General features: G+C 43.9%; 2 protein-coding genes across 4 annotated transcripts in view; one reads left to right on the top strand and one right to left on the bottom strand.

Annotated features, from left to right (window-relative positions):
* smg7 (SMG7 nonsense mediated mRNA decay factor) lies at positions 1 to 15,799 on the bottom strand. Of its 2 annotated transcripts, XM_027011368.3 has the most exons (23): positions 15,678 to 15,799; positions 12,172 to 12,203; positions 11,789 to 11,906; positions 11,452 to 11,584; positions 11,074 to 11,245; positions 10,783 to 10,854; positions 10,420 to 10,570; positions 10,048 to 10,183; positions 9,563 to 9,725; positions 8,597 to 8,753; positions 8,387 to 8,457; positions 8,219 to 8,279; positions 7,951 to 8,070; positions 7,378 to 7,795; positions 7,125 to 7,266; positions 6,587 to 6,963; positions 6,063 to 6,410; positions 5,293 to 5,442; positions 4,767 to 4,844; positions 4,149 to 4,305; positions 3,846 to 4,016; positions 3,597 to 3,751; positions 1 to 3,031 (listed from the first exon to the last, which is right to left on the bottom strand). In XM_027011368.3, the coding sequence occupies exons 1-23, from the start codon at positions 15,701 to 15,703 to the stop codon at positions 2,918 to 2,920; spliced, it is 3,522 nt and encodes a 1,173-aa protein (XP_026867169.2). In that variant the 5' UTR covers positions 15,704 to 15,799; the 3' UTR covers positions 1 to 2,917. The 2 variants fall into 2 exon arrangements, with proteins under 2 accessions (XP_026867169.2, XP_026867170.2); XM_027011369.3 differs by lacking the exon at positions 5,293 to 5,442.
* nmnat2 (nicotinamide nucleotide adenylyltransferase 2) overlaps positions 14,903 to 26,337 on the top strand; it is a 15,626-nt gene continuing 4,191 nt past the window's right edge. The window contains exons 1-11 of one of the 2 annotated variants that reach the window (XM_027011372.3): positions 14,903 to 15,087; positions 16,514 to 16,761; positions 18,818 to 18,906; positions 19,533 to 19,600; positions 19,745 to 19,823; positions 20,171 to 20,294; positions 20,406 to 20,486; positions 20,919 to 20,963; positions 21,355 to 21,431; positions 21,677 to 21,778; positions 21,945 to 22,012. In XM_027011372.3, coding sequence (XP_026867173.2) covers positions 16,677 to 16,761; positions 18,818 to 18,906; positions 19,533 to 19,600; positions 19,745 to 19,823; positions 20,171 to 20,294; positions 20,406 to 20,486; positions 20,919 to 20,963; positions 21,355 to 21,431; positions 21,677 to 21,778; positions 21,945 to 22,012 — 818 coding nt within the window. In that variant the 5' untranslated portion in view covers positions 14,903 to 15,087; positions 16,514 to 16,676. Of the gene's footprint in view, positions 15,088 to 16,122; positions 16,762 to 18,817; positions 18,907 to 19,532; positions 19,601 to 19,744; positions 19,824 to 20,170; positions 20,295 to 20,405; positions 20,487 to 20,918; positions 20,964 to 21,354; positions 21,432 to 21,676; positions 21,779 to 21,944; positions 22,013 to 26,337 lie in introns of those variants that run through there. The other variant, XM_035536025.2, reaches the window with a different exon arrangement.

The raw sequence follows: 26,337 nt of genomic DNA on the forward strand, positions 1-26,337 counted from the left end.
TTTAAGAGGACATGGTTTACTTTATTAAAGGCATGGCTGATTTCAGCATTTCTGAATGTCCACAGAGAGACAAAAACAATAAACCAAGCCCATTACAGAAGGAGACATCTTCACCCAACCTAACCCTCTTGCAAAATCCTCTGAAAGACGTCACTGGATATCTCCTTCGCCCTAAATACACAAGGCAATTAAATTTTTTTCATGCACAATTTCCAAACAGATTCTCATACAAGGGGCATGGTCACATTCGCTCGGTGTCGGCCTTCCCTGTGCTCGAAAAAGCTGTCCGTTTCTTTAACTTCTCTATTGGAATGTTATTACTGCCCAAAGGCGCAGAGGTTGTTCTCAGTAACTTTTAAATCACGTCACTAGAGGGAGACACATCTACAATCAAAAAAGGGGCAGGATATGATCGTCCACATTTAAAATGCAGTGATTAGCAGGGTTTCTAAAGGAGAACGTTCAGACAAGATTACATAGCATCTCTCAACCCATTCAAATGCAACAATGACGGGCTTCCACGACAACCAAACCAGAACGCTGTTTATGAAACCAGGAATACAAGTAATAAAAAGAAGAGCCAAACAATAATTATAGCAAATGGTTCTCCCTACTGGGCTTGGTTCTTTTGATACTTTATTATCTAATTTTTCCCTTAAAGTTCAGCTTATTTTATTTCATTATGCCTCTTTTGTAAATCTTTTTTTTTTAAATACACTTTTAAATGCAACAAGGAGCACAATCACACAGCAAATAGACATCATTTACAGTTGTCTTCAATAAAACGTTCTCTACATGAAAATAAAAATATGCTTTTCCCTCTTTTCAGGACCTGCCACTCAAACTTTCCATCCAAAAATACGCCTGCATTATGGACATGAAAAAACATCCACTGAACGTATTCATCATCAACATCCAAGTTTCTCCAACACTGACCCCTGGCCTAGAACCGACCCTAATAAACAGAGGCAGAAAGCGATAATCACCAGAAACCCATGCTCTTAACATTCCCCATAGCTGCATATCTTAGATTTTAAAAATCTCAGCAGATTTTACATGGGGGGAAAAAAAAAAAATCAAAAACAAAACAAAACAAAAACAAAAACAAAACAAAAAAACCTCACAAAATTCCTCCCTCCCCAGACATCGGAGGCTGACCAGACAACCGAAACCCAGGAAGGCTTTGAGAGCATTGGTAGGATTGCCCAATACATGAGCTCCTGCCTATACATCTAGGGTTTGTCCAGGGCCAGTGTTAACCTAAGGGAGCAAACAGCAGCGGACGTCTATGTCAAAATGCACCATTGGCCAGGCAGGTGATTATCAGGACAAAAGTCAACGGGCAGCAGTACCTACATCTAATAGCGCAAAAAGCATTTCTACTGTTTGACAGTGATAGCTGAAGAAATAACAGGTCACTCTTTAAGGTACAAGAGTACAGTAAAGTATCTAGAGAGGCTATAACTAGTTTTCTCTGATCCCAGAACTGAGTGGCTATAGGAGAGTTCTCACCATGGGAGAACAGTACAGTGGCGGAGGGATCACCCGCTCCACGCCGCTGAACCTCCAGCACTGAAACTGGGCCTGTCTCAGCAGCATTCACCTTAGAGACCGCGCCAGCTGTGGCCGTGGTGGGGAGTCTTTTCAAAAGAAAAGAAAAGAAAAAGAAGAGAGGAAAAAAGAGAAAACAGAACACTGACCAGGCACAAAGAAAGCTAGTAAATCCATTTAAACTACCAAAAAGGCAGAACCAACATGAACCAATAGAACTAGTATGCAAGTAAGTGTTTGGCGGGGGGTGGGCGTGGGCGGGGCTAGTAGGTCTGGGGAGGGCTACAATATATAAAGTTCTCCCACTTTTTAGCAGTAAACTATTGAACATATTAATCCAATAATATCTCAGAAAGCTAAAACTGCTACATAACAAGTCACAAAATACAGTATTGTTAAATGCAATTTCTATTGCAGCTAATGATACTACACCCTATTACCTATAGTCTAAGGCCTACCTCCATTTAATTCTTGTTAAGCTATAATTTCATGGTGTGATTTATAGCAGTTCTCTCTTCTAGAAGAGGCCGACGTGGCTTGTCCCACCCCACCCGTAACAAACAAAAACACTTCCAAGAAATTAGCAGACCAGATCATACAGAGAGCCTATAATTCATGACTGTGTCAAACTACGTCCTATGATCCGTGTGCGGTGTGTTCAGAGGTACACTCATTACATCATCTGCAGTGAATACAGAACCAACTATCTGGTATTAACACCCTCCCTAGCTACACGAACCCTTCCTTCAAGTAAATTCATTCAGACTTCAGAAATGTCAGTCCTTCTGTTGATTAGCCCATTACAATGCCACTTCAACCTCTGCATAAATCTTTCCCTTCTTCACACACAGCCACACGCCCCCGTCCCGTCCCTCATGTTGTGCGTGTGTCGCACAGAGTGGAGAAAAGCAGATGGATTCGATAGGGTCCAGTCCAGAGTCTAGAGTCACGGAGTCCAGGACAAGTGTGTCTGGGCTCCTGGGGAAGCAGGGAGGGGGATCAGAGAGGAAGTCTCCTCGGAGTCGCCCTGCGAGAGACAGGGCAGTAGCCACCCAGTGCTGAGCAGCGCAGTGGGTCGCTGGCTCTCACACCCCCTGGCCACACAGGCGCAGAGAGAGAGACAGAGCGAGAGAGAGACAGAGAGAGGGAGAGGAGGAGACAGAGGAAAGGTCTGCACCTTCCTCGTCGGTCAGGCGATCGGCCGTTTTGGAGCCGGTCGGTCCAGGTCGGCCGTTGTCTCCAGCCTCCACACGCAGGTAATGCCGGAAAAAGAAAACTTTTTTTCCGATTGGAGCTGGTGGTTGAGCACCTCCTCCTCCTGTTGGGCGTGGTTTTCAGACAGCGCAGGGCGCGCGGGCGTAGGCGCTCAGTGCGGCGGGTTCATGGCCCTGTGGCCGCGTTGCTGCTTCTGTTTCTGCTGCATGAGGAGCTGCTCCAGTGCAGACGGCCCTGGCTGCATCATCGAGCTCGACCAGATTGACTGAGCACGCACACAAAAACAAATGTACGAATGAACAGTCACTGCTTACAGAGAGAATAAAATTCTAACTAAAAACCCTCTTGTTTCTTGTTGTCGTAATTAATATTAAGAGGTGTGATTTATTTTATGTTTACACTGGACGCATCTCATTTACGGGGCTGCCACCATCGAAGGGTTCATTTCTCGGCCGCGTACGTCATAAGGACTTTCATGAGGATACGCCATAAGGACCGACACTTTTAAACAGAACACAGAGGATCCTTGAAGTTGTGCAGAGAAATGCTTCCTTCTTATAACTGAACTCTGAGAATACACAAACATTTCCTGCTCAGCTTCTGATTCTCCACAAACCTATGCATCACAAGTGAAGCCGCTATCTCCACAGTGGAGCAGAGCCAGGCAAGTGGAGCAGCAAGAGTTTGTTTTTAAGTTTCCAGCATTTGTTGTAAAGGGATGCTATGAACGAATGAATGGTTCATTCCTTAAAAATGTTCATTCTACCAATAACTTTAATGATATTTTTCACAGTGATGTTTTAAATGGTTAAAATGTTTGGCAGCAGTACCTTGAAGCTGTCGAGGAGAACGCTGGAGGCGTCCTCCATAGGTATGTCCTGAACTGCCCAGCTGTTGGGGGCGGGGCCCTGGTTCCAGCTGCTCGTCTCAGGAGCAGAGGAGGTGGGGCCAGTGGGCAGGTAGTCTAACCCAAAACCACTCACACCTAGAAGGGAAGGGGGACAAACAGCCTCTTATTTTAAGCCGAACTGCTGGCAAAGAAATGGACAGGGAAGTCCCCATCTGGTTGGAGGCATTACCAGTCTTCTCGGGCTTCCAGCGGTCTGCGGCTCGTCGCTCACGGCTGTCAGGCGTGCCGATAGGGCCGAAGTTGGAGAAGGGCAGAGTGCCGTGGCTGTGGGTGGGCGGAGACGACGGCAGACTGCTCGGGTTGGACGAGTGCGGTGACTGGCTGGCTGGGGTCGAGTGGTCTGCCAAGAAAAACAGAAAGATATGACCACCTAGTCTCTGTACACAGCCCCTACGCCATGGGCTCCCAGTGATCCCAGTGACTGTGGTGCATTCTCTGTGCATGCCAGGTTTAACACAGGAACTGTACCTACCTGAGGTGGCTGGGAGTGAGGGAGACCAGGGTGTCCCTTCAAACAGGGAGTATAGCGAAGGTTCCTGGTGCATCATGGGAACGTCCGGCTTGGCAGCGGGGGCCATGTTTTTGCCGTAAGCCTCGCTGAAGATGCTGTTGTTTTGGTAGGCACTGTCCTGCAAAGCCATGGCACGCACTCTCAAATGGTGGCAACAACTATAAGTAAATGTGAAAAATCGCTGCCTACATGCAGCTGAATCTGCTAAACTTCGATCAATTTTTTTATTTTTCAGAGATAAATGTATACACAGCTCATCTGTTAAACTAAAAACGTCATGTTAAGGAACCTGTCAAACTAACAACACTTCCACATACTGGCTGTAACCACACTCACCGATTATGGAATTACTACGTAGATGAATTTGGCTGAACTAAACACCTACAGTTTTCTATTACTGGTGTTGTGAAAACTACCAACCAACAAATGTAACTTGATTCAATAGTATGTAAAAACATCAGAACAGCCACTCCACTTGAAGCCATGTTTCACAGGGTGTTTCTGTGAACAATGTCGCCATCTGGTGGCAGAAACATTGCTCAGTGTTTGTGAGGGATGTGTGGTGGTGCACACACTAACCTGCACCGGAAAAACAGAGCGATGGTGCAGGGAAGGCTGACCCATCACCTCACTGTCCAGCCTAGACTGGTTTGATAACTGCAAAACAGGAAATGACACCATGACGCTATGATGTACTGATTATGCTGCACGCTCTTACATTTAACTTCAAATGAGCTGAACCTCACATTAAGTCAATGGTTTTAGCCAATCAAGATATAAACATCAAAAGGTTATTTCTTTGTGTGTTTATTACTTGTTCGTGCTTGTATGGTGTCAAGCTCAAATATCAAACTGCGTCCGACTACATGCTGAGCTGTGGTTCAGAACTCAGAATGACGAGCAGTAAAGTGAATTTTAAACCCCAGGCTTATGCACAGCCCATCACACCCTCCACCACTACCACCCCCCAGTTTAGCCAGAGTACGACATCCATTAGAACTCATTTCACTGAAGCAGGTGAGTGTAAAAAACTCTAAGGCCGCAGAGGAAAGATAAGAAGCTTTGCCAAACCCTGCCTGATGTGATGGGAGGGAAAACTACATACAAACAGGTTCCTTCCAGAAGCAGAGTTAAGAGGGCCGGCCAAGGCCTGGTAGAAATCATGAGACCTAGAAAAGCCCAGCTCCTCCTCCTCCTCAAAGTCTGCCAGAGTTTTTAACAGGTCTGGAGGAAGAAGAGGAGAGCTCTTGTTGTCCTAGTGGGAAACGAAGCACAAAGGAAAGGAAGGAGAGAGAAAGGACAGAAAAGAAAGAGAAAAAAAACAGCCCTGTAAGAAGAGAGAAAGCTTAAAGGAAAGCTGAACCAAAAGAGAAACGCTGCAGCCTGGGTTCCACTAATCACTTCCACTAATCACTACTGGACTCCGGCAACCTGATGGAGGGAGAGTCCGTTCGCTTCGCCAAGTAACACCAAATGTAGTTAACTGGGTGGATGCATGGCACCCTTTAAACTGCACAACGAAGGGCACGAAGCACGAGAGCATGCTGAGGCACGATGTCACAGAGCGCAGCTCAGAAGAGAGAGAAGGAAAACGTGGAAGGCATGCGCGTCCCTTGCTGCCCCCTGCTGGCCCAAGCTGGCCTAACTTCCCACATCTCATCCGGCAGCCCCCTCAGAGCCAGCCTGTGGTCGGCTGTTCACACGTGTAGTTACCATGCAGCGTCTGCCTCAGCGCATCAGATCTAAAACAGTCCTAAATACTAATTACCGATGCAAAACCCTACATTGTTGAACGTTAAAGTAATAAACATCCACTCTATCCAAAAATTTCTGGTCCATATTAAGAGCAGAGTACAAGGGCAGTAGCATGCAGACCTCATAGGGGGGGCCTCTGGGCGTGGTCTCCTGGTCGGGGCAGAACACAGCAGGCTGATGTTTGGCCATCCTCTCATTCATGCCTCCCCTGCCCTCGCCCATACGGTACGGCGCCTCCCAGTAGAAATCCTGCATTTTGACCTCTGGAAAATTGAGTTTCTTGTCCATGGTGGCCTGCGGAGCCTGCATGGGCACTGCTGTAGGCATCGAGTGGTCAAAGAGCTTCATGTGGTCTGGGCCAGACATGAAGAAGGGCTGCTTGACTGGCATGGGCATCTTGGGCATTGAGGGCGGAGCGTGGTGCTGGCTCCACATCTGGCCCGCCGGCTCGGACACCGGCATGTAGGTCTGAGGCAGAAAACAAACAGCAGCTTGGTCGTAAAGGCCAAGTACAGTACAGAACACAGACCAAAACAGCAGGCTAAAGATCCCCAGCTAAGTAGCAGCAGCTGTGCCGGAGCGACAGGTGACACATCGTTATTATCGGCCCGCCTTCGTAAACGTGAGTGCAGAGACGCACGAACCTGCTGCAGGCCGGAGAGGTGCGGGGGGCTCTTGCCCAGCTGAGAGCTCTGCTTGGTGGGAGATTGCTGCACCTGTAGCTGCACAGTCTGCTGCAGGTTTTGTTTGGAGGGCTGCGTAGGCGGCGGCTGGGTCTGCTGGGGCGGGGCTTGGGGTGGGGTTTGGGCTGGGCCCTGGGTGAGGGCCCCTGGCCCAGAGGGCCTCTGCTGGCTGTAGGGGATGTGCGAGGGCTTCCCCGACTGCACCTGGCTGGCAGACTGAGGGTGGGAAGCTGGTTGTAGGAAGGGTGTGGGAACAGACACGCCAGCGGGGAAGGTGAAGCCGGGGTTCATGGAGAAAGCGACAGGGGGTGGGATCACGTATGCTGGTGGGGGGAACCCTGTGGTAGACAGAGCAGAGATGTTCTATACAGAGTGTACAAAACATAGGACACTGGATGCTTCATGGACGCAATACCTCATTTAACAATGAAATATGAGCTCCTGCACACGCACACACTGCATTGTACAGACTGCATAGTGGGTCCAGCCGTGCGTGTACCTGGTCTGCTGGGGAGGGGCGGGAAAGCGCCTGGGTGATGTATGGGGATGAACTGTGACGAACAGGTCGTCTGAGTCTGGGTGACGGGCGTTTTCCTCGCTTCCGACACTGGAGTCTTCCTCATTTCAGACTGGGTCTTCACCTTCCCAGAAACCAGCAGAGCACAGCAAAGGGATCAAAGTCAAACCAGTCAGTCAAAGTTGCACGTACTTCTGACGTGCCAAAGCTGTGCAGCAGTAGCGAGTGCCCTCACCTGCTTGCCGGCATCGGCCGCTTTCTCGTGGCAGTTCTTCTTGGCTTCGCTCTTCCTCTTGCCCTCTTTCTTTGGCTCGCTCTTCGCGGGCGCTCCGGTGCCTTTGCCGAAGCCGGCCCGCTCCTTTCCACCGTCCCGCTGAGGCTGGCCGCGGCTGTGTTCTCGGCTTTGTTCGCGGGGCTTGATGTTCTCCTTAAAGGTGACCACGGGCCTCTCGCCCGCATCCATGCTGCTGTTCTGGCTCTTCCCCATGGAAAGCACGGACTTAAGGCCCAGAGAGCCCTCGTGGGGGTTCTGCTCACCATTGGACGACTCTTGCAGCACGGCGGGGTCCTTCTCTTGCGGCTCCTCCACCACCAGCTCAGGGATGTCGGTGAGGAAGACGATCAGGCCGTCACTGAAGCGACACTGGATGAGACTGCGGGACGGCGAGGCGGGACAGGGACACCGCACACCATGGAAACAGAACAGATGAGTGTAAGCAGGCTTGGCAAAGCCTGGCTGAGGGCATCAGTCAAAAGCAAAAGTAAAAGTTTAAAACTGGAGTGAACCTCAAGGAGATTCTAGTCTCACCCAGGCTGGTTGTCTGCCACCCACTTGCCCAAGTTGATCAGCCTCTGGTGACGAGCGAGGACAGTGAGGCTTTCCTTGCCCACCACAATGCCCTGGTGACCCATGGAAAAGTCCAGCAACCTGTGTCATCAAGCAGGAGTCATGTCAGAGAGGGGCTTGCCTACACTTACCACCCACCTGCATTCTGGAAAGGGCCATTGACTCCAATCCAAATAATGCAAACATGCTGGTAGCAGAGCACCTATGCTAAGCAGATGTGGAAAGCTACCTCAAGGCTGGCCGGAGTGCCAGAAAGCCCTGGAGCTCAAACTCTTCTGGGAGTGGAGTCGCTAGAACAGAAGCAGATTCAACTACAGTTTCAAAAACAAGTATCATCAGTACCAGCACACAAAGCACAGAGAAGCTGTTAAGCCACTCAGACGACCCAGACATTCACCTGATGGATTTGACACATCTTCCTCCTTGGGCTGGAAGCTGTTTAGAACGGACACCAGCCACGGCCAAATACTGTGGGAAGATTATGAAACAATCATCATAGCAAAAAATGTCATTCAGACAGACCCCGTCTAGCAAAGGCCAGGTTAGCACATCACCAAGCAGTAACCGAGTACTCTTGACTGGGACTGAAAGAAAAGAAAGGTCATACTACTGTCTCTGGTCAACAGCGCTCTCGGTGAAGACCCCAGGTCGTAACCTCAGCCAGTCCAGGGACACTTTGATGGCAGGGAGGGGACACTCCCCCCTGGTCTCCTCTTGGTTCTTATTCAGTAAGGCTCGGCTACACATCCCACCCAGGAAGGACACTGCACACACGAAGACGCAAGCGCACACACACACAGGGTCTAGAAGCCTGCTCTTTAAGGGTATGTTTTCTGTGTACTTCTCCAGTACCAAAGACAAATGTTAAAAAAATCAATGCTAGCTAGTGGACCTAGCTTGACATCATGGTACAAACTAGTGAAGTTATCATTAGCGAATCACAGATATTCTAGCACAGGTCGTGACTCACGTTCTAAGCTTGAAGATTTGCGAATACTGTTAAACGTTGTATGTTTCTTTGTTTCCTGTTTTTTTTTATGCTAACTGTTTAACAGCTGATGTGTGAGTTTTGCCCTTTTCAGAGAAGCTCCTTTGCTTTTAACAGAGGGAGCCTTTTAATGAATAACACTAAATGAACAAGTCAAATTGACTGTCAAAACACTAATCAGTCTAGAACATAATGTAAGACTATGAAAATGTCGCCTGATGATGAGAAATATCAATCAGCAAAATGTATGTCAACTAATCACTGCAACCCAATTATAATTATAATTATCTGGTTGGACGTGGTTGCTTGTCATCATTACTTAAAGAGCAGTTATGGGTCACATGTGCCTGGGTGGGGAAGATCATATTTGACTGTCCATATGAACAACACCTAATTACTAACCACAGTAGCTTCTTCTATCCACAGCATTTTCAAGAAAACTTCTGTTTGGAAAACTACAGGGCAAACTCCTGTTCCAAGATCTCAAATGGCAAATGTTTTAAGCTTTAGCACATAGATGCCTTGGCCTTTAAAGACTCCTATGTTTTACATGCAGACCGCAAAGGGAAAGCCAGCGTGACATACTGAAGAGACCAAGGAGCTGCAGCCAACTGATCTGCTCGTCTGAGCTGATGCTCTGGCCATCAGGCTCGTTGCTGAAATCCCGAAGATGGTGGAGCTCAAACAGGTTGATGACTGTGATGTGGACCAGCTGTTGAGAGCTGAAGGCTTTTTGCAGAATCAGCCTCTGAAGAACAAAGCCAACAAACAAACCAAGACTGGTGGTCGTCTTTCAGCAAACCAGTCAAGCATCTGGGCCAGTGGGCCGACACTGTAGTGTGTGTGGGTGGTCCAAGAGCCAGAAATGATTCATAAAATCCATATGGAAACAGTTCCTACCACAAATCACTGTCTTAGCAAAGTACGTACAGACTATTTTGCCACTGGGCTAAAGAATGCATGTCCCCGTTCTATTAAAAGCAGGAACTTTGCTTAGAGAACGTCCTGGATAGTCTGAGTTTTAGCAAGCAGTGCAGAGTGAGGTGTGGCGGGGGGCTTTAGAGTGGTACCTGAAACTGCTCCTCCAGCTTCTCACGCAGGGCGCTCAGCTTCTCCAGGCTTTTGCTGAGGTAAACATGACCATGGAACTTGATGAAGGCCTTAATGAAATCCGACACGGTCCATTTCGTTTTGATCTCATCACGGCTGCAGGTCAGAGGAGCCCCAAAGTCAGAAGGGGAATAAAAAATGTAAAAAAAAAAAAATCATCGCACATACAAAACCAACATGTGCCCACTCATCATCACAGCACACAAGGAGCAACATCTACTGAATAACATGCTTCCTTCCCAAATTTATTTGGACATTGCTATGAATGTAAATCAAACAACTCAGTTCTGCCACTGGTAAATCAACTTTACCTTAAAAAATTGCTTTCCTACCTCTCAAGGGCCTTGGAGAGAGCTTTCTGTAGGTTAGTGGAGGCAGCTGGAAAAGGAAACTTGACAGCGATGCTTCTGCAGTAGTAGAAGATTGTGGTGAGATGGTCTCCTTTGGAGGAGGCCAAGATGGCCAGCTGGTTGTAGGGTTGACCTGAAATCCACAGCACGCAACCTCATCACCCTACTTACTAATCTATTCATACAGAGTCTGGACTTAGCAAGACTGTGCAACAGACGTTCTTAAAATAGAATCTGAGTGCAGGTGTAAACACAGTGTGCTGACACCACTGTTTGGTGGCAGGGGAGCACTGCATGAGGGGTCAGCATTCAAGGTGAGGAGGATGTGCTGTAACAGTTACTAACCGTTTGAGGGGACGAGCTGAGCTGCATGCCTGTAATAAGACTCCGCTTGGCTGGTCTGGTTGCGATAACGTGCTTCAGATGAGGAACAGCAAGCAAGCAAGCAAACATACATTGTCAGTGCAAAAAAAGAAAATCTCCAATAATCCAGATTAGTTTTCAGTCACCCATTTTAAACTGACAGATGACAACTTTCAGGACTATGACTTCGTAACTTGGGAGGTTACTGCTACAGCACTTTTTCCTTCATTGTGTGGCAGACAGAGATACCTATTCAAGAAGCGCAAGACTCACCAATGTCCCCCAGGTGGACAAGACAGTGCTGGCAGATATAGGAGCATGAACTGGGCTGGGGCTTGACTATGGCACTGGTGCTGCTCTGTTTATTGCTAATGATGCCAAGCTGAGATGACTTCACACGACAAGGCAAATCCACATTGAACACTGTACACAGCTCTTGCAGTAACTGGGGGGAGGGAAATGTATTTTAATAAAAAAAGCAGCCTGACTCCTAAACTGTTTTACAGCAAAAGCATAGATGTCAAACTAGCCAACAGTGAGTTTTGTGTTTTAAGTTTTTAAGTTTTTCAAAAGTGCCTGCAGAGTGCAAATATTAATCATGAACCACTGTCCTTGTGAGGGCATCATCCATCTGCAACCCAGGAAACTTACCTGAGTGTAGAATCCACTGGCTGCCTCGAGGAACAGAGAGAGGTTAGCCTGGACTTCACTTCGGTTGGGGTTAGCCCTGTTCTTGGCCTGGCTCTGTAGTGTTGTTATCTGATTTTTAAAAGCATGGTTCCAGCTGAAGAAGAACATGTTTAGACAATATTTAGAGGTTTCTCACACAAAACCAACATCCAAGAAATACATCAACTTTATTCAGGTGCACTGCTGTGATATCAGCTTGATGCGAGTGAAGACAATTAATTAACTCTCAGCATGCAGTTCCTGTAAGAGCAACTCAACTGTTACCAACAAATTGCAAGTGACTGTTTTTTTTCCTTACAGGTCTTGTTCAACTTTCTTGTCCAAAGCATACTCCAGGTCTGTCACCAGCATTTTCTGGTACAGGTCCTGAAGAGCCTGTCGTGATGTCCAGACCTCTGCAGCACCTAGCTTAGAATCTACAGAACAGAGGAAGAGTTCAATTCAGCTCAACCACTTCCCTAACTTTGCTTAAAACTGCTACGAGAAACTAACACCATGTGTTTCACATAACATTCCTGCCTCTTACAAAAACACAAAGTGGAAGCAGCTATACTTCGAAATGCCAATAGTCTTCAGCAAGAGATGCAGGGAAATACTAACTTTCCAAAGTTAATTTCAAGGTCTAGTGTCCTTAAATGTTACGTTATTCAGTAAAGTAGAGCCATGTTAAATGAAACAAACCTGTCATATCAGCCTTCAGGGTCTCCGCCTGCCTGCTCCAAAAAAGAAACAAGCAGAAGATATTGAATATTCATACTGCATGAAAAAGATATTGCATATTCATATGGTATTAAGGCATGTCCTCGTCCAAACATGAGACAGTAAAGTAAAATGGTTAAGAAAACACTATGCTAGATTCAATCGTATGGGCCACATGCAAGATCATTTTGACATCATCTTAAATTTCTCATACTTTTGTTGTAAAGTCAGTTCATACAACTGTGCCACATCAGATTCAGCCACCACAGGTAACGTCAACCACTGAGCTCAGTGTGTTTTAATTCTCCTTCTGTCGCAGCAGTCAACCTAAAAGTTTTCAAGGCATTGGCAAATTTGGAATATGATGTGCATCTCTCCAGAGTTTGACAAACAGGCTCCAGCTAAAATGTTATATTATATAAGCCATCCACTGTATTTCTTTCCCACTTTGTATATGCACAAAACAATTAAGGGTTGGGTACATAAAGCTAGCCGTTACTTAGCAACACGCAATCGGGGTGATACACTTTTAGCATGAAAAATCTGTGCTGTTATAAAGAATATCAGCATGGTTAGAAAGCTTCTCAACCAATCAGACTGTGAGGTCAGAAAAAAAGGGAAAACAAACCCAAAAAAAACTAAAGCACCACATGACAGGTAGTACAAACACCTTCCCCATTTTCATAGAACAATAAATGAAAACTAGAACATCAGAAGAGGAACTGAGATCTGACAATGCCCAGCAGTGGATAACAAACACTGTTTATACCTACTTAAGCTGCTTATACTAAAAATCAGTATGGTCACAGATATACGTAACGTGGTTTCATGTGAAATCAATTTTTTTTTTAAAGGGTCTCGCCGAGGTGAAGGGGTACAAGACTAAAAAAGGGAGGAACAGAGGAACGTGGACAATAGAATGTTTAACGGCAGGTGATGCTGCACCGTCAGGTGCTACAATGGAGAAATGCTCCCCTGAACAGCAACTGTCAACATAAACACCACAAACTGTTCCTGACAGCTAATTTATATGTTTGTATAAAGGTTAACTTAAAAATCAGTGGGCATCATAGGGGATGTATTTAATTTTACTAAAATAAATCTGATTTAAATAGAAACAAATTAATTAACCCACAAAATATTAAAAATGAACTAAAAGATGAAAACAGATTAAAAGAAAGATTAATGATTAAATAAACAAAACTAAGTACTAAAAGCTTAATTAAAATGAATAATATTTAATAAGATATAAAGTGCATAAATCAGTATCTTAGGCCTAACAGAGCCAGACAGATAAGAGCAAAGTACATGGTTAGTAAATCCAGATCATGCCAATATGATTATCCATGAAGGGCCAGTTTTCCAGACCCAGATTAGGGCTGTGATTGATCACTGGCACTCCATTAGTTCATACAGATTTTCATGGGAGAACAGCTGTATGCGACTTGTGCGACAGATGTGGAACCCACAAATTTTGTTTACACACAAAGATAAAAATCAAAAAATGAGAAAATTGGTGAATGCACTCAATTTAATAAAATCCCTGTTCATAAGAATGGTTCTTGCATGAGGCCCAATGTGCATAAAATGCAAAAAATAAAAATCTGCTCATTAATAGTAAATCCACAATTTTTGTATTCACACATAATCCAAGGCATATTTTCCTCAACCATATTCAATTATTGGCTGATATAATATTTGGTCAAATGTATGCTTAAAACACTTGCGAACAAGTTGTGTTGGGTAACAAATTTTAGAGCATCATGCAACAAAACTATCATAGCAACTATGGCATCATAGTTGGCCTATAATTTGGTTGTATAATTAAGATGCAGCTTCAGAGTTAAAGATATTTCAATATTTATCAGGACACGTATAAAAGGCCTGTCATTTAAAATAGCTTACTGTGTAAATGCTCTTAGCATTTTATGGTTCTACAGTGATGAGTGCAAGAGTTTTGCATCCAAGGGCACGTCTTTAGTAATGTAGCAGGTGGGACATTCTGGCAGTCTCTAATTCAATCCATTCCATTAGTTTTCATATACCCGTAACCCACAATAATGAATTGGTTAATTTCTGCACTTTGATTTAGAAATTCAGATAATTCATTTCAGTCCATGAAATGTTTATGATACATGGTTTTACATATGCTCACAAATCCTGAAGTGTCAGCTGGAATATTTCCTAGTGCAGTTGCCAACAATCAATTCTACTTTGTGCTAATTTTGACAACGTCCGTCTGTCGTTCAACTAGCTAACCTGTCATTTATTTAAACGTCTTTATCATTCGCATAGTTTTGCTGCCAACCTTTCACGGTTTATGAAATGAATTATCCGGATTCGCCTGCATAACAACAATAGCTGTCCAAAAACAGGTCATCACTCACATTATGGTTATTAACCTCAAGGTTATAGCAGCAAACACTTGATGGGTATCGTGTTAAGGCTTCTGTCTCCAGATCATCCTAAACAGCTACGGTAGCTTGACTATTCTGATCAACCTCGCTAAGGTAATAACCGCTAACTAACTAGAAACACAGCTATGTGATGGACACCTACCACCAAGCATAACCAACCGTGTGTACACGTTTAGCATGTGGCTAGGTAGCATGCAATCAAATGCAAAATGCAGCGTGAACGGAGCGAAGACGGTTCGTGCGACCTCGCTTAGTCCAGCAGCTGCGCCACCACCGCTAGCACGCGCTACAGCACGCAGCCCCGAGCCAAAGGGAGACGTCGTGGGCAGCCTGGCACGACGTCCACCGCAAATTACGTTTGAATTCACCGAGCTGGAAACGTGCCAGCCTGTCCATGCTCTCTCCGCGCCGCAGCCAAAACACCACGGCGTCAAGTAACTTAAACCGAGTGTAAAAGGCAAAACGAGACAAAGACAGACAGGTGAGCAGCTAGGTCAGCTACAGGCTAACTACATCGGGGCTCGCGACCTGGAATTGGCAGCAATGTCAAACTACATTCACGCACACTGACTACACTCAACGCAAGCTCGACGCACACATGTTATTATTTTGACGACAACTCACTAATAATACGAGGGCACGGCCTGTTGGTACAGTAAAGAGCCACTCGCGCTGCTGTGCCGTTTGTTTGTTTGCTAACATAAGCTAACGACGCCAGCTAGCCAGGTTAGCTAACGCTAGCTCTCCTGAAAAGTATGCACGTCAAACATCTAACAGGACTATCCGCTAGAAAGCTTCTGAGGTCAGAGCCATTTCGGTGTAAACATGTCACTAGCTACGGAACATAAATACTTCACATCGGCCGCGAGAATAACGACTTCACATCCAAGCTAGCTAACGCTAACTAGCTAGCAAGCTAACTGCCTTCACTCACGGTTACAGGTGCTAGCTAGCATGCTATTTAGCTAGCAAGTCAGCCGACCGCCTCGATGATGCCCAAGATTCATCCCACTTGCGGGTGCAAACCTAAACGCAAAAATCCCCGAGGAACCGTTATCGATGTTTCCGTACCGTAAATACTGAGCGCAGAGGTTCATCCTGCCGGATCGCAGGTGTTAGACGACGGCAGGTCCAGACGCTAACGCTACACCAGGCGCCATGTTGTCTCCCACTTCACCGCTGGCTCGCGAGCAGAAACGGACCAAGTGTACACAAGAAGGAGCTCGTGAGCATCGTCAGTGCTCAGTGCTCCCGCCCCTTATCAGTAAGGGGGGGGGATATCATTATTATTATTGTTATTATTGTTATTATTATTATTATTATTATTATTATTATTATTGTTGTTATTATCGTTATTATTATTTTATTACTATTAGTTATTATTGTTGTTGTTCTTAATATTATCATTGTTGTTGTTGTTATTATTATTATTAGATTGAACATTTAGCTAGATACCTAAATTCAACACCATTATTCTGGGGTTAACGTGTGACAGCCTTAAACCAGTTCATTTCCTGTGTTACAGGTGCCAAGTCCGATATCACTTCCTACCTCTTAAATTCTCAGATTTCAGAGCTTTAATTGATATGAAACCGTGGTGTTCTTCACTTAAGCCTAATTCTGGAGAAGATGCCAATGAGATGCTTTAAATATTTCAAGTGGCATGGTACTGTAAGGCACGGTTTTAATACAGACGCAGCTTTCCTGTCTGAAACCAGATTACAAATTCCATGTAAATCGACAGAAGCGGTGCAGAGTTCAGGCCTGCAATGTATTAATTTCTAAACGTTCACCTGAAGCACAGGATTTCCGCTTAGGTTCGACTGGAGCCGATTTAAGATTTCTTTAAAAGAATTTGAATTTCTATAAGGTCGGGCTCTTCTTTAAGTGGAGTCTGTGCCTTTAAGCAAGACCAGGCAGCCTGCTGCCGTGACGCTGTGCGTCTGGCTGAGGAGACGAGGGATAAAGCTGCAGCCGACTGAACCTCGCCTTCCTTTGCGGTCTCACAAGAGCAAAACAACAAGGCCGTGTCGCATGTGAGAAAAGAAAGCCACGTTACGGAGAACTATCATGACAGAGACCACCAAAACGCACGTTATTTTGCTGTCATGTGGAAGTTTTAACCCCATCACAAAGGGACACATTCATATGTTCGGTAAGCATTTTTGTTGTTGTTGTTGTTGTTGTTGTTGTTGTTACAATCTCGAATGAAAGAGCGGCTTCGCCTAACCCTACCAGCTAACCTAATTTTTCATTTCAACAGCAAAAGTAGATATTTGTACGACCCCATTTCAAGTGATGTTCTCAGGAATGTATCAGGCAGGCTAGGCTGTTGGTGAGAACTCGCCGCGCAAGCGCTGTCCACGGCGCGGTGCTGAAAATGGGCGAGGGCACACTAAATCATTCGGAGTCAAGTTCGGCGGATGCAGCTAGCGTAGCAACAGATTTGTAAAAAGATTTAAGCGATTAAAAGGCTATCCGGTCATTCGTATAGCACCCCCAGATCTATAACTGACATTATACGGTTGCATAAATAGTGTGGTCGATTGTGGTTACATGAAAGGCTACAAAATTCGTTGTCTACGTAGTTGAAAGGTTGGTGCGGCTATGTGGCCTACTCAGAAGAAAGGCTTCTGTTTTTATGTAATCTGTTCAGAATTTGTGTCTACTGTTCCTCTCGGGTCTTTCCTTCCCACGCGAAGTCATGGGCCTGTTTGTTATTGAAAGTTACAAATCTTTCTAAAATCCCCATGCGTCAGTCCGAGAAAAGTGACGCCCAGACGTCACTGGTAATCCAATAAACCTTTAATTAAAGCATGCTACTTGTAGGCCTTTCAGAATTTTAGAAGTCGGGAAATAATGATTATATGAAGGGGGAAACCGTGTGCTGACTCACCCAGATGAAGGTGGTTTTTAAAAAAGAGCCCATTGGGAGCACGTACAGCAGCCTGTCTTAAATAGGTGCATTTAAGATAAGGTGAGTGTGACCTAGAAATGCTTTCACAGCATTAGGAACTTATTCTGTCACATTACATTTAAAATTGTCACTCTTGGCTTTAGTCCCTATAACCGCAAAGAGAGAAGGATCTTTGAAATGGTCTTTCTCTAAAATTGGGACCGGAGGTCTGGGACTGGAGGCATGGCTTTCTGTCCACTAGGGCATCTGAGGTAGGGAAGAGCAGAGCTGATGTCGGTACTGTATTATCAGTGGAGCTGGTCTGCCTCACTCTCCACTGGCACTGACTTCTCTCTGACCTATTTTCCAAGCCCTCCTCTACTGTTCTGTGCTTTGCTTTGTATAGAAGTAGAACAGTTTTTGTGGTAGCTGTTTAAATGTCAGCACTGCACTCATTGAATAAAAGGTGTTAAAGTAAAGCAAAATTATATCAGTATGATAAGTAATTCAGGAATATAATTTAAATTCATACAATTTGTTCAGTTTGTTCAGGTAATTTATAATACTCATATTAGCACACACTGAGATATAACCTTAGATACTGTCACTTGTCACACAAAAAGGAAATGTATTATTCACCATTTCTATAAAATCTATTTTCTCTTCTTAGTGCCGCTGTTCTACAGGTCATCTTACATATGATCTGCACTTTCCACAAACACATCTTCCTTTATCCCTTTTCTCAGGAGGGTATCCTATTTCCTGCTCCTAATCCCCCCTTAAAATGAGACCACATTACAGAAACTGCTTCACAAAGGCAACCTATTAAATAAAATGCTTCTTTGTTGTGAAAACCATAAGCCTGTGATGATCACAATGATCAGTTCAAGCAGCTGAGATGGGATCTAAGAAACAGATGTAAAGGAGAGCCAAAAGAAAATTTTGAGAATATCTTCAAACCGTTGACCATGGAAAACAAGTTATCTCGAACATGAATATGGGATTTTTGGCATCATTGTTTCTACTGTTGTTGGCACTATCAGTGTTCTGGATTTGTGGATATTATTGTGCATATATTTTCATATTGTTGCTGACCTGCCTCTATCTCAGTTCTCGGAAGTGCTGCCATTTTACAACAGAAAGTATTAACACAGACATTGTTTGTCTTTTCTAATTTACATCACTACGTATGCATTGTCAAGTCAATTTCCTCTATGGTGCTGCATGGTGATTCAGATTATGTGAAAACGCATTAACTGACCCGATGCAATCTGAGGTATCTATAACAGTCACATGGTCATATCTCTTTTTTCAGAAAAAGCCAGAGAGTATCTACATAAGACAGGGCGATTCATTGTGATTGGTGGGATCATCTCACCCGTACACGACTCCTATGGCAAACCAGTAAGCCTTTTTTTTCCAACTGCCTTTTAACTATGAAGACCATTTGAAATTGTCCACTGAATCAAACGTAGCTAATAGAACCAATGGTGGTCAGTCAAAAATGTAACGACTGAAATGAATGGTGTTCGATCTAAAATGTCTGCGTGTCTGCCCTCATGCATCAAATGTGTGGATACAGCTATAAACATGTAGTGTCTGAAGAAGGACTGAGTACCACTGATCAGTCTGGTACACATAAACTGATGATAACAGCTAATAAAGCTACCTCATCTGTGTGGCCTCTGGTATTAATGAAAAATTGTCAATCTTACCCTTCTCTGTCCCAGTAACAACAATAAAAATGAATTTAAAAATGTTTATAAAACACAGTTCCCGTCAAATATTAACCCCTCTGAGCTCATTTATGTCACCCTACAAACAGTGATATAAATATATGGTGTTGTTCTGAACTTTTGGATAGTGTGATTTGATTTTGCTTGTTATTTGGGAAATTTTATTTATATATATATATATATGTGTGTGTGTGTGTGTGTGTGTGTGTGTGTGTGTGTGTGTGTGTATATATATATATATATATATATATATATATATATAAAAATATAATATTCCATTCCTACTTTTGCCAGGGTCTTGTGCCTAGCAGACACCGCCTCAACATGTGTCAGTTGGCAGTGCAGTCCTCTGATTGGATCAGGTAACTGTCAGTCAGAACACTTCTAAATCTAGTGTAAATTGTACAATTTTCCTATGTAGTTCTAGATGTTCCTATGTAGTTCTAGACATTCTGGAGCATGACATAATAGCTAGAAGAAAACATTGATCATTTTTTATTTCACAGGGTGGACCCATGGGAGTGTTATCAGGACACCTGGCAGACAACCTGCAGTGTGCTGGAACATCACCGAGATCTCATGAAGGTCTGAGGCCCTCCTCTCAACAACCACTAACAAAGCAAGAGCAACATATGCTAACACCAACCTCTAATACAAGTCATTAATACCAGCCATTAATACTAGCCAAATTCACCAACCTCAACCAACAACCACTAACACCGAACACTAACATCAACCACTAACAGCCACTAACATAAACTGCTAATATCCACTAAACCACACCATTACCATCAACTACTAACACCAACCACTAACACGAGCCATTTACAGCAGTCACCTTTAAAATCTGCATTGCCTTGCTATTAAAAATATTGGTAAAATGATCATTTTCAGCTTAGCACTGAATATAGTGTTGTTTTGTTTCCTCACAGAGAGTGACAGGATGTATTCTTTCAAACGTGAACTCTCCCTCCACGACTCCTGTCATTGGCCAGCCCCAGAACACCACTTCTGCTATCTGTCAGAACCGCAACACAGTGGACAAGCCCACAGCCAGTCAGAGTCTTTCTCAATGCGTCTCTGCACAGTCACTTTGACGTTAGCTGTCTGGTGTATATGTCATATAGACCTAATATGTCTCTCCCCTCTCTCTGTTTCTGTGTCTAGTTAAGCTCTGGGGCAAGATGAGTGAGAGTCTGGGCAAAATCTGCTGCGTTCGCCCCCCTGCGGAGCGCTTCACTTTTGTTGGTGTGTACCAGAGGTCCACTCACATTACATATCCAGACCTGCAGTACACACATCACCTATATGCACACACACACACACTCACTTATGCACACACGTACACACAAATATTTATACACATACACGCGCAACTCTGTCCCTTGTCTTTATTATTGACTTTGACATAAGCTTTAGTATTAGATGCTACCCCTTTATTGTAGAATCAGCTTTTGTATTCAGTTTGATATGTGTTCAGATATTAATGTCATTAAAGCCAGTGCAAGCTGCATTTTGCTGTATGTGTAAAGAGCTGTCCCGCTGACTCCCAACCCTCCATAATCATTCTGCATTTCTGCATTATTAATGAGCATTTTGGACGATAATTGCACATTTTACATGATCAGTGTGAGTTCCAATAAATCAGTCATGGTGACTAAGGGCTCTTTGTTCAAACAGATGAGAACGCCAACCTCGGCACTGCAGTGCGCTATGAGGAGATTGGTGAGTATATGGATTTGCTCTGTCTTTTGTTCTGTCTTGTACTGTGGGTTCTACATTGCCATATGGTGTCACCATGAATCAGAGGTAGGCAGTCTAAGTTGGTCAAGACACACACATCCATTTTCCCCCAGACACGGTCTTCAAACAGTAGCAGATTAGAGGATAACACACTGAAGTATCTTTGGCATCTGTAGAGTGTGTTTGGCATTTATTAGCAAGTTGCCTGAAAGCAGTGCAGAACTGTTGTTTTGTTTGGTTAAATAAGTATTTAATTCGTATTCCTTTCATGAATGTCACTCTTCCCATTGTTGATGTGCCATGCTTTTTACAAATGTTCTGTATTTGTTGTGTTTTGGTGTGTTGCATTTTGTAACTCTGCTGTGCTGTGTAGAGTTGCGTATCCTGCTCCTGTGTGGCAGTGATCTGTTAGAGTCTTTCTGCATTCCAGGTCTGTGGAATGAAAGTGATGTAAGTCACGCACACACGCACGCGCACACACAGACACACACACACACACACACACACACAAATAGAAAAAAAAACAATCACAAAGTCTTCCAGTGGTAAAATAACAGACATCCATATGCAGTAGGGGATTTATTTTATAAGAAATCTACCATGTTTCTTACAGATACCTATGTATGTAACATTACTGTCAGTCTGCAAACCAAAACCCTAAGCTGTCTGTGTGTGTTTGTGCTGTGTGTTTGAAGATGGAGGTGATTGTGGGGGATTTTGGAATAGTGGTGGTCCCACGAGACAGAGCCGACACAGAACGGATAATGAATCACTCCTCTATCCTCCGCAAGTACAAGGTGGCTACAGCAGCTTTTTAATATGCACCATCCTTTTTAATATGCACCATCCTTTTTAATGTGGTCACACTATGAATGTTGTGGATTTGTGTACTTATTGCTGGTGTAAACTGAAGCTGCACATAATTGTAACTTTTGTTAACCAGCTGAATCTTTATTATTACAGGACAACATCATCGTAGTGAAGGATGATCTCAACCATCCAATGTCAGTTGTCAGTTCAACAAAGAGCAGGTAAGAAATTACATACAGTCCTACGTCAACTTAAGCAAACACTGGAAAGCAGAAAAACTAGCAGCATAACAGTACGCTAATGTGTAGTTCAGCAGCGTAACACACTACGCTAATGTGTAGATCAGCAGTGTAACACAGTACTCTAATGTGTAGTCGAGCAGCATAACACTGTACGCTAATGTGTAGTCGAGCAGCATAACACAGTACGCTAATGTGTATATCAGCAGCATAACACAGTACTCTAATGTGTAGATCAGCAGCATAACACAGCAATCTAATGTGTAGTTCAGCAGCATAACACAGTACTCTAATGTGTAGTTCAGCAGCATAACACAGTACTCTAATGTGTATATCAGCAGCATAACACAGCACTCTAATGTGTAGTTCAGCAGCATAACACAGTACTCTAATGTGTAGTTCAGCAGCATAACACAGTACTCTAATGTGTAGTTCAGCAGCATAACACAGTACTCTAATGTGTAGATCAGCAGCATAACACACTACGCTAATGTGTAGATCAGCACCATAACACAGTACTCTAATATGTAGATCAGCAGCATAACACAGTACTCTAATGTGTAGTTCAGCAGCATAACACAGTACTCTAATGTGTAGATCAGCAGCATAACACACTACGCTAATGTGTAGATCAGCAGCATAACACACTACGCTAATGTGTAGATCAGCAGCATAACACAGTACTCTAATGTGTAGATCAGCAGCATAACACAGTATTCTAATGTGTAGATCAGCAGCATAACACAGTACGCTAATGTGTAGTTCAGCAGCATAACACAGTACGCTAATGTGTAGTTCAGCAGCATAACACAGTACGCTAATGTGTAGATCAGCAGCATAACACAGTACGCTAATGTGTAGATTAGCAGCGTAACACAGTACTCTAATGTGTAGCTCAGCACCGTAACACATTACGCTAATGTGTAGATCAGCAGCGTAACACAGTACTCTAATGTGTAGATCAGCAGCGTAACACAGCACTCTAATGTGTAGTTCAGCAGCATAACACACTACGCTAATGTGTAGATCAGCAGCATAACACACTACGCTAATGTGTAGATCAGCAGCATAACACACTACGCTAATGTGTAGATCAGCAGCATAACACACTACGCTAATGTGTAGATCAGCAGCATAACACAGTACTCTAATGTGTAGATCAGCAGCATAACACAGTACGCTAATGTGTAGTTCAGCAGCATAACACAGCACTCTAATGTGTAGTTCAGCAGCATAACACAGCACTCTAATGTGTAGTTCAGCAGCATAACACAGTACGCTAATGTGTAGTTCAGCAGCATAACACAGTACTCTAATGTGTAGTTCAGCAGCATAACACAGTACGCTAATGTGTAGATCAGCAGAATAACACACTACGCTAATGTGTAGATCAGCAACATAACACACTACGCTAATGTGTAGATCAGCAGCATAACACAGTACTCTAATGTGTAGATCAGCAGCATAACACAGTATTCTAATGTGTAGATCAGCAGCATAACACAGTATGCTAATGTGTAGTTCAGCAGCATAACACAGTACGCTAATGTGTAGTTCAGCAGCATAACACAGTACGCTAATGTGTAGTTCAGCAGCATAACACAGTACGCTAATGTGTAGATCAGCAGCATAACACAGTACGCTAATGTGTAGATTAGCAGCGTAACACAGTACTCTAATGTGTAGCTCAGCACCGTAACACATTACGCTAATGTGTAGATCAGCAGCGTAACACAGTACTCTAATGTGTAGATCAGCAGCGTAACACAGCACTCTAATGTGTAGTTCAGCAGCATAACACACTACGCTAATGTGTAGATCAGCAGCATAACACACTACGCTAATGTGTAGATCAGCAGCATAACACACTACGCTAATGTGTAGATCAGCAGCATAACACAGTACGCTAATGTGTAGTTCAGCAGCATAACACAGCACTCTAATGTGTAGTTCAGCAGCATAACACAGCACTCTAATGTGTAGTTCAGCAGCATAACACAGTACGCTAATGTGTAGTTCAGCAGCATAACACAGTACTCTAATGTGTAGTTCAGCAGCATAACACAGTACGCTAATGTGTAGATCAGCAGAATAACACACTACGCTAATGTGTAGATCAGCAACATAACACACTACGCTAATGTGTAGATCAGCAGCATAACACAGTACTCTAATGTGTAGATCAGCAGCATAACACAGTATTCTAATGTGTAGATCAGCAGCATAACACAGTATGCTAATGTGTAGTTCAGCAGCATAACACAGTACGCTAATGTGTAGTTCAGCAGCATAACACAGTACGCTAATGTGTAGTTCAGCAGCATAACACAGTACGCTAATGTGTAGATCAGCAGCATAACACAGTACGCTAATGTGTAGATTAGCAGCGTAACACAGTACTCTAATGTGTAGCTCAGCACCGTAACACATTACGCTAATGTGTAGATCAGCAGCGTAACACAGTACTCTAATGTGTAGATCAGCAGCGTAACACAGCACTCTAATGTGTAGTTCAGCAGCATAACACACTACGCTAATGTGTAGATCAGCAGCATAACACACTACGCTAATGTGTAGATCAGCAGCATAACACACTACGCTAATGTGTAGATCAGCAGCATAACACACTACGCTAATGTGTAGATCAGCAGCATAACACACTACGCTAATGTGTAGATCAGCAGCATAACACAGTACTCTAATGTGTAGATCAGCAGCATAACACAGTACTCTAATGTGTAGTTCAGCAGCATAACACAGTACTCTAATGTGTAGTTCAGCAGCATAACACAGTACTCTAATGTGTAGATCAGCAGCATAACACAGTACTCTAATGTGTAGATCAGCAGCATAACACAGTACTCTAATGTGTAGATCAGCAGCATAACACAGTACGCTAATGTGTAGTTCAGCAGCATAACACAGTACGCTAATGTGTAGTTCAGCAGCATAACACAGTACGCTAATGTGTAGTTCAGCAGCATAACACAGTACGCTAATGTGTAGTTCAGCAGCATAACACAGCACTCTAATGTGTAGTTCAGCAGCATAACACAGCACTCTAATGTGTAGTTCAGCAGCATAACACAGTACGCTAATGTGTAGTTCAGCAGCATAACACAGTACGCTAATGTGTAGTTCAGCAGCATAACACAGTACGCTAATGTGTAGATCAGCAGCGTAACACAGTACGCTAATGTGTAGATTAGCAGTGTAACACAGTACTCTAATGTGTAGCTCAGCACCGTAACACATTACGCTAATGTGTAGATCAGCAGCATAACACACTACGCTAATGTGTAGATCAGCAGCATAACACAGTACTCTAATGTGTAGATCAGCAGCATAACACAGTACTCTAATGTGTAGATCAGCAGCATAACACAGTACGCTAATGTGTAGTTCAGCAGCATAACACAGTACGCTAATGTGTAGTTCAGCAGCATAACACAGTACGCTAATGTGTAGTTAAGCAGCATAACACAGCACGCTAATGTGTAGTTCAGCAGCATAACACAGCACTCTAATGTGTAGTTCAGCAGCATAACACAGCACTCTAATGTGTAGTTCAGCAGCATAACACAGTACTCTAATGTGTAGTTCAGCAGCGTAACACAGTACTCTGTGTAGATCAGCAGCGTAACACACTACGCTAATGTGTAGATCAGCAGCGTAACACACTACGCTAATGTGTAGATCAGCAGCATAACACAGTACTCTAATGTGTAGATCAGCAGCATAACACAGTACTCTAATGTGTAGATCAGCAGCATAACACAGTACTCTAATGTGTAGATCAGCAGCATAACACAGTACGCTAATGTGTAGATCAGCAGCATAACACAGTACGCTAATGTGTAGATCAGCAGCATAACACAGTACTCTAATGTGTAGATCAGCAGCATAACACAGTACTCTAATGTGTAGATCAGCAGCATAACACAGTACGCTAATGTGTAGTTCAGCAGCATAACACAGTACGCTAATGTGTAGATCAGCAGCATAACACAGTACGCTAATGTGTAGATCAGCAGCATAACACAGTACTCTAATGTGTAGTTCAGGAGCATAACACAGTACTCTAATGTGTAGATCAGCAGCATAACACACTACGCTAATGTGTAGATCAGCAGCATAACACACTACGCTAATGTGTAGATCAGCAGCATAACACACTATGCTAATGTGTAGATCAGCAGCATAACACACTATGCTAATGTGTAGATCAGCAGCATAACACACTATGCTAATGTGTAGATCAGCAGCGTAACACAGTACTCTAATGTATAGATCAGCAGCGTAACACA

The sequence above is a fragment of the Electrophorus electricus genome, chromosome 20 (assembly GCF_041902795.1).
Source record: "Electrophorus electricus isolate QZ-2024a chromosome 20, ASM4190279v1, whole genome shotgun sequence".
In the NCBI taxonomy this organism is placed as follows: domain Eukaryota; kingdom Metazoa; phylum Chordata; class Actinopteri; order Gymnotiformes; family Gymnotidae; genus Electrophorus; species Electrophorus electricus.

Excerpts from the sequence above, each read along its gene's own strand:
- smg7 (XM_027011368.3), bottom strand. The coding sequence starts at position 15,703 with ATGAACCTCTGCGCTCAGTATTTACG. Across the intron at positions 6,964-7,124 it reads GCCCCTCCCCAGCAGACCAG|GGTTCCCCCCACCAGCATAC; the intron begins GTACACGCACGG and ends TGTCTACCACAG. Across the intron at positions 4,017-4,148 it reads CTCACTCCCAGCCACCTCAG|ACCACTCGACCCCAGCCAGC; the intron begins GTAGGTACAGTT and ends TTTTCTTGGCAG.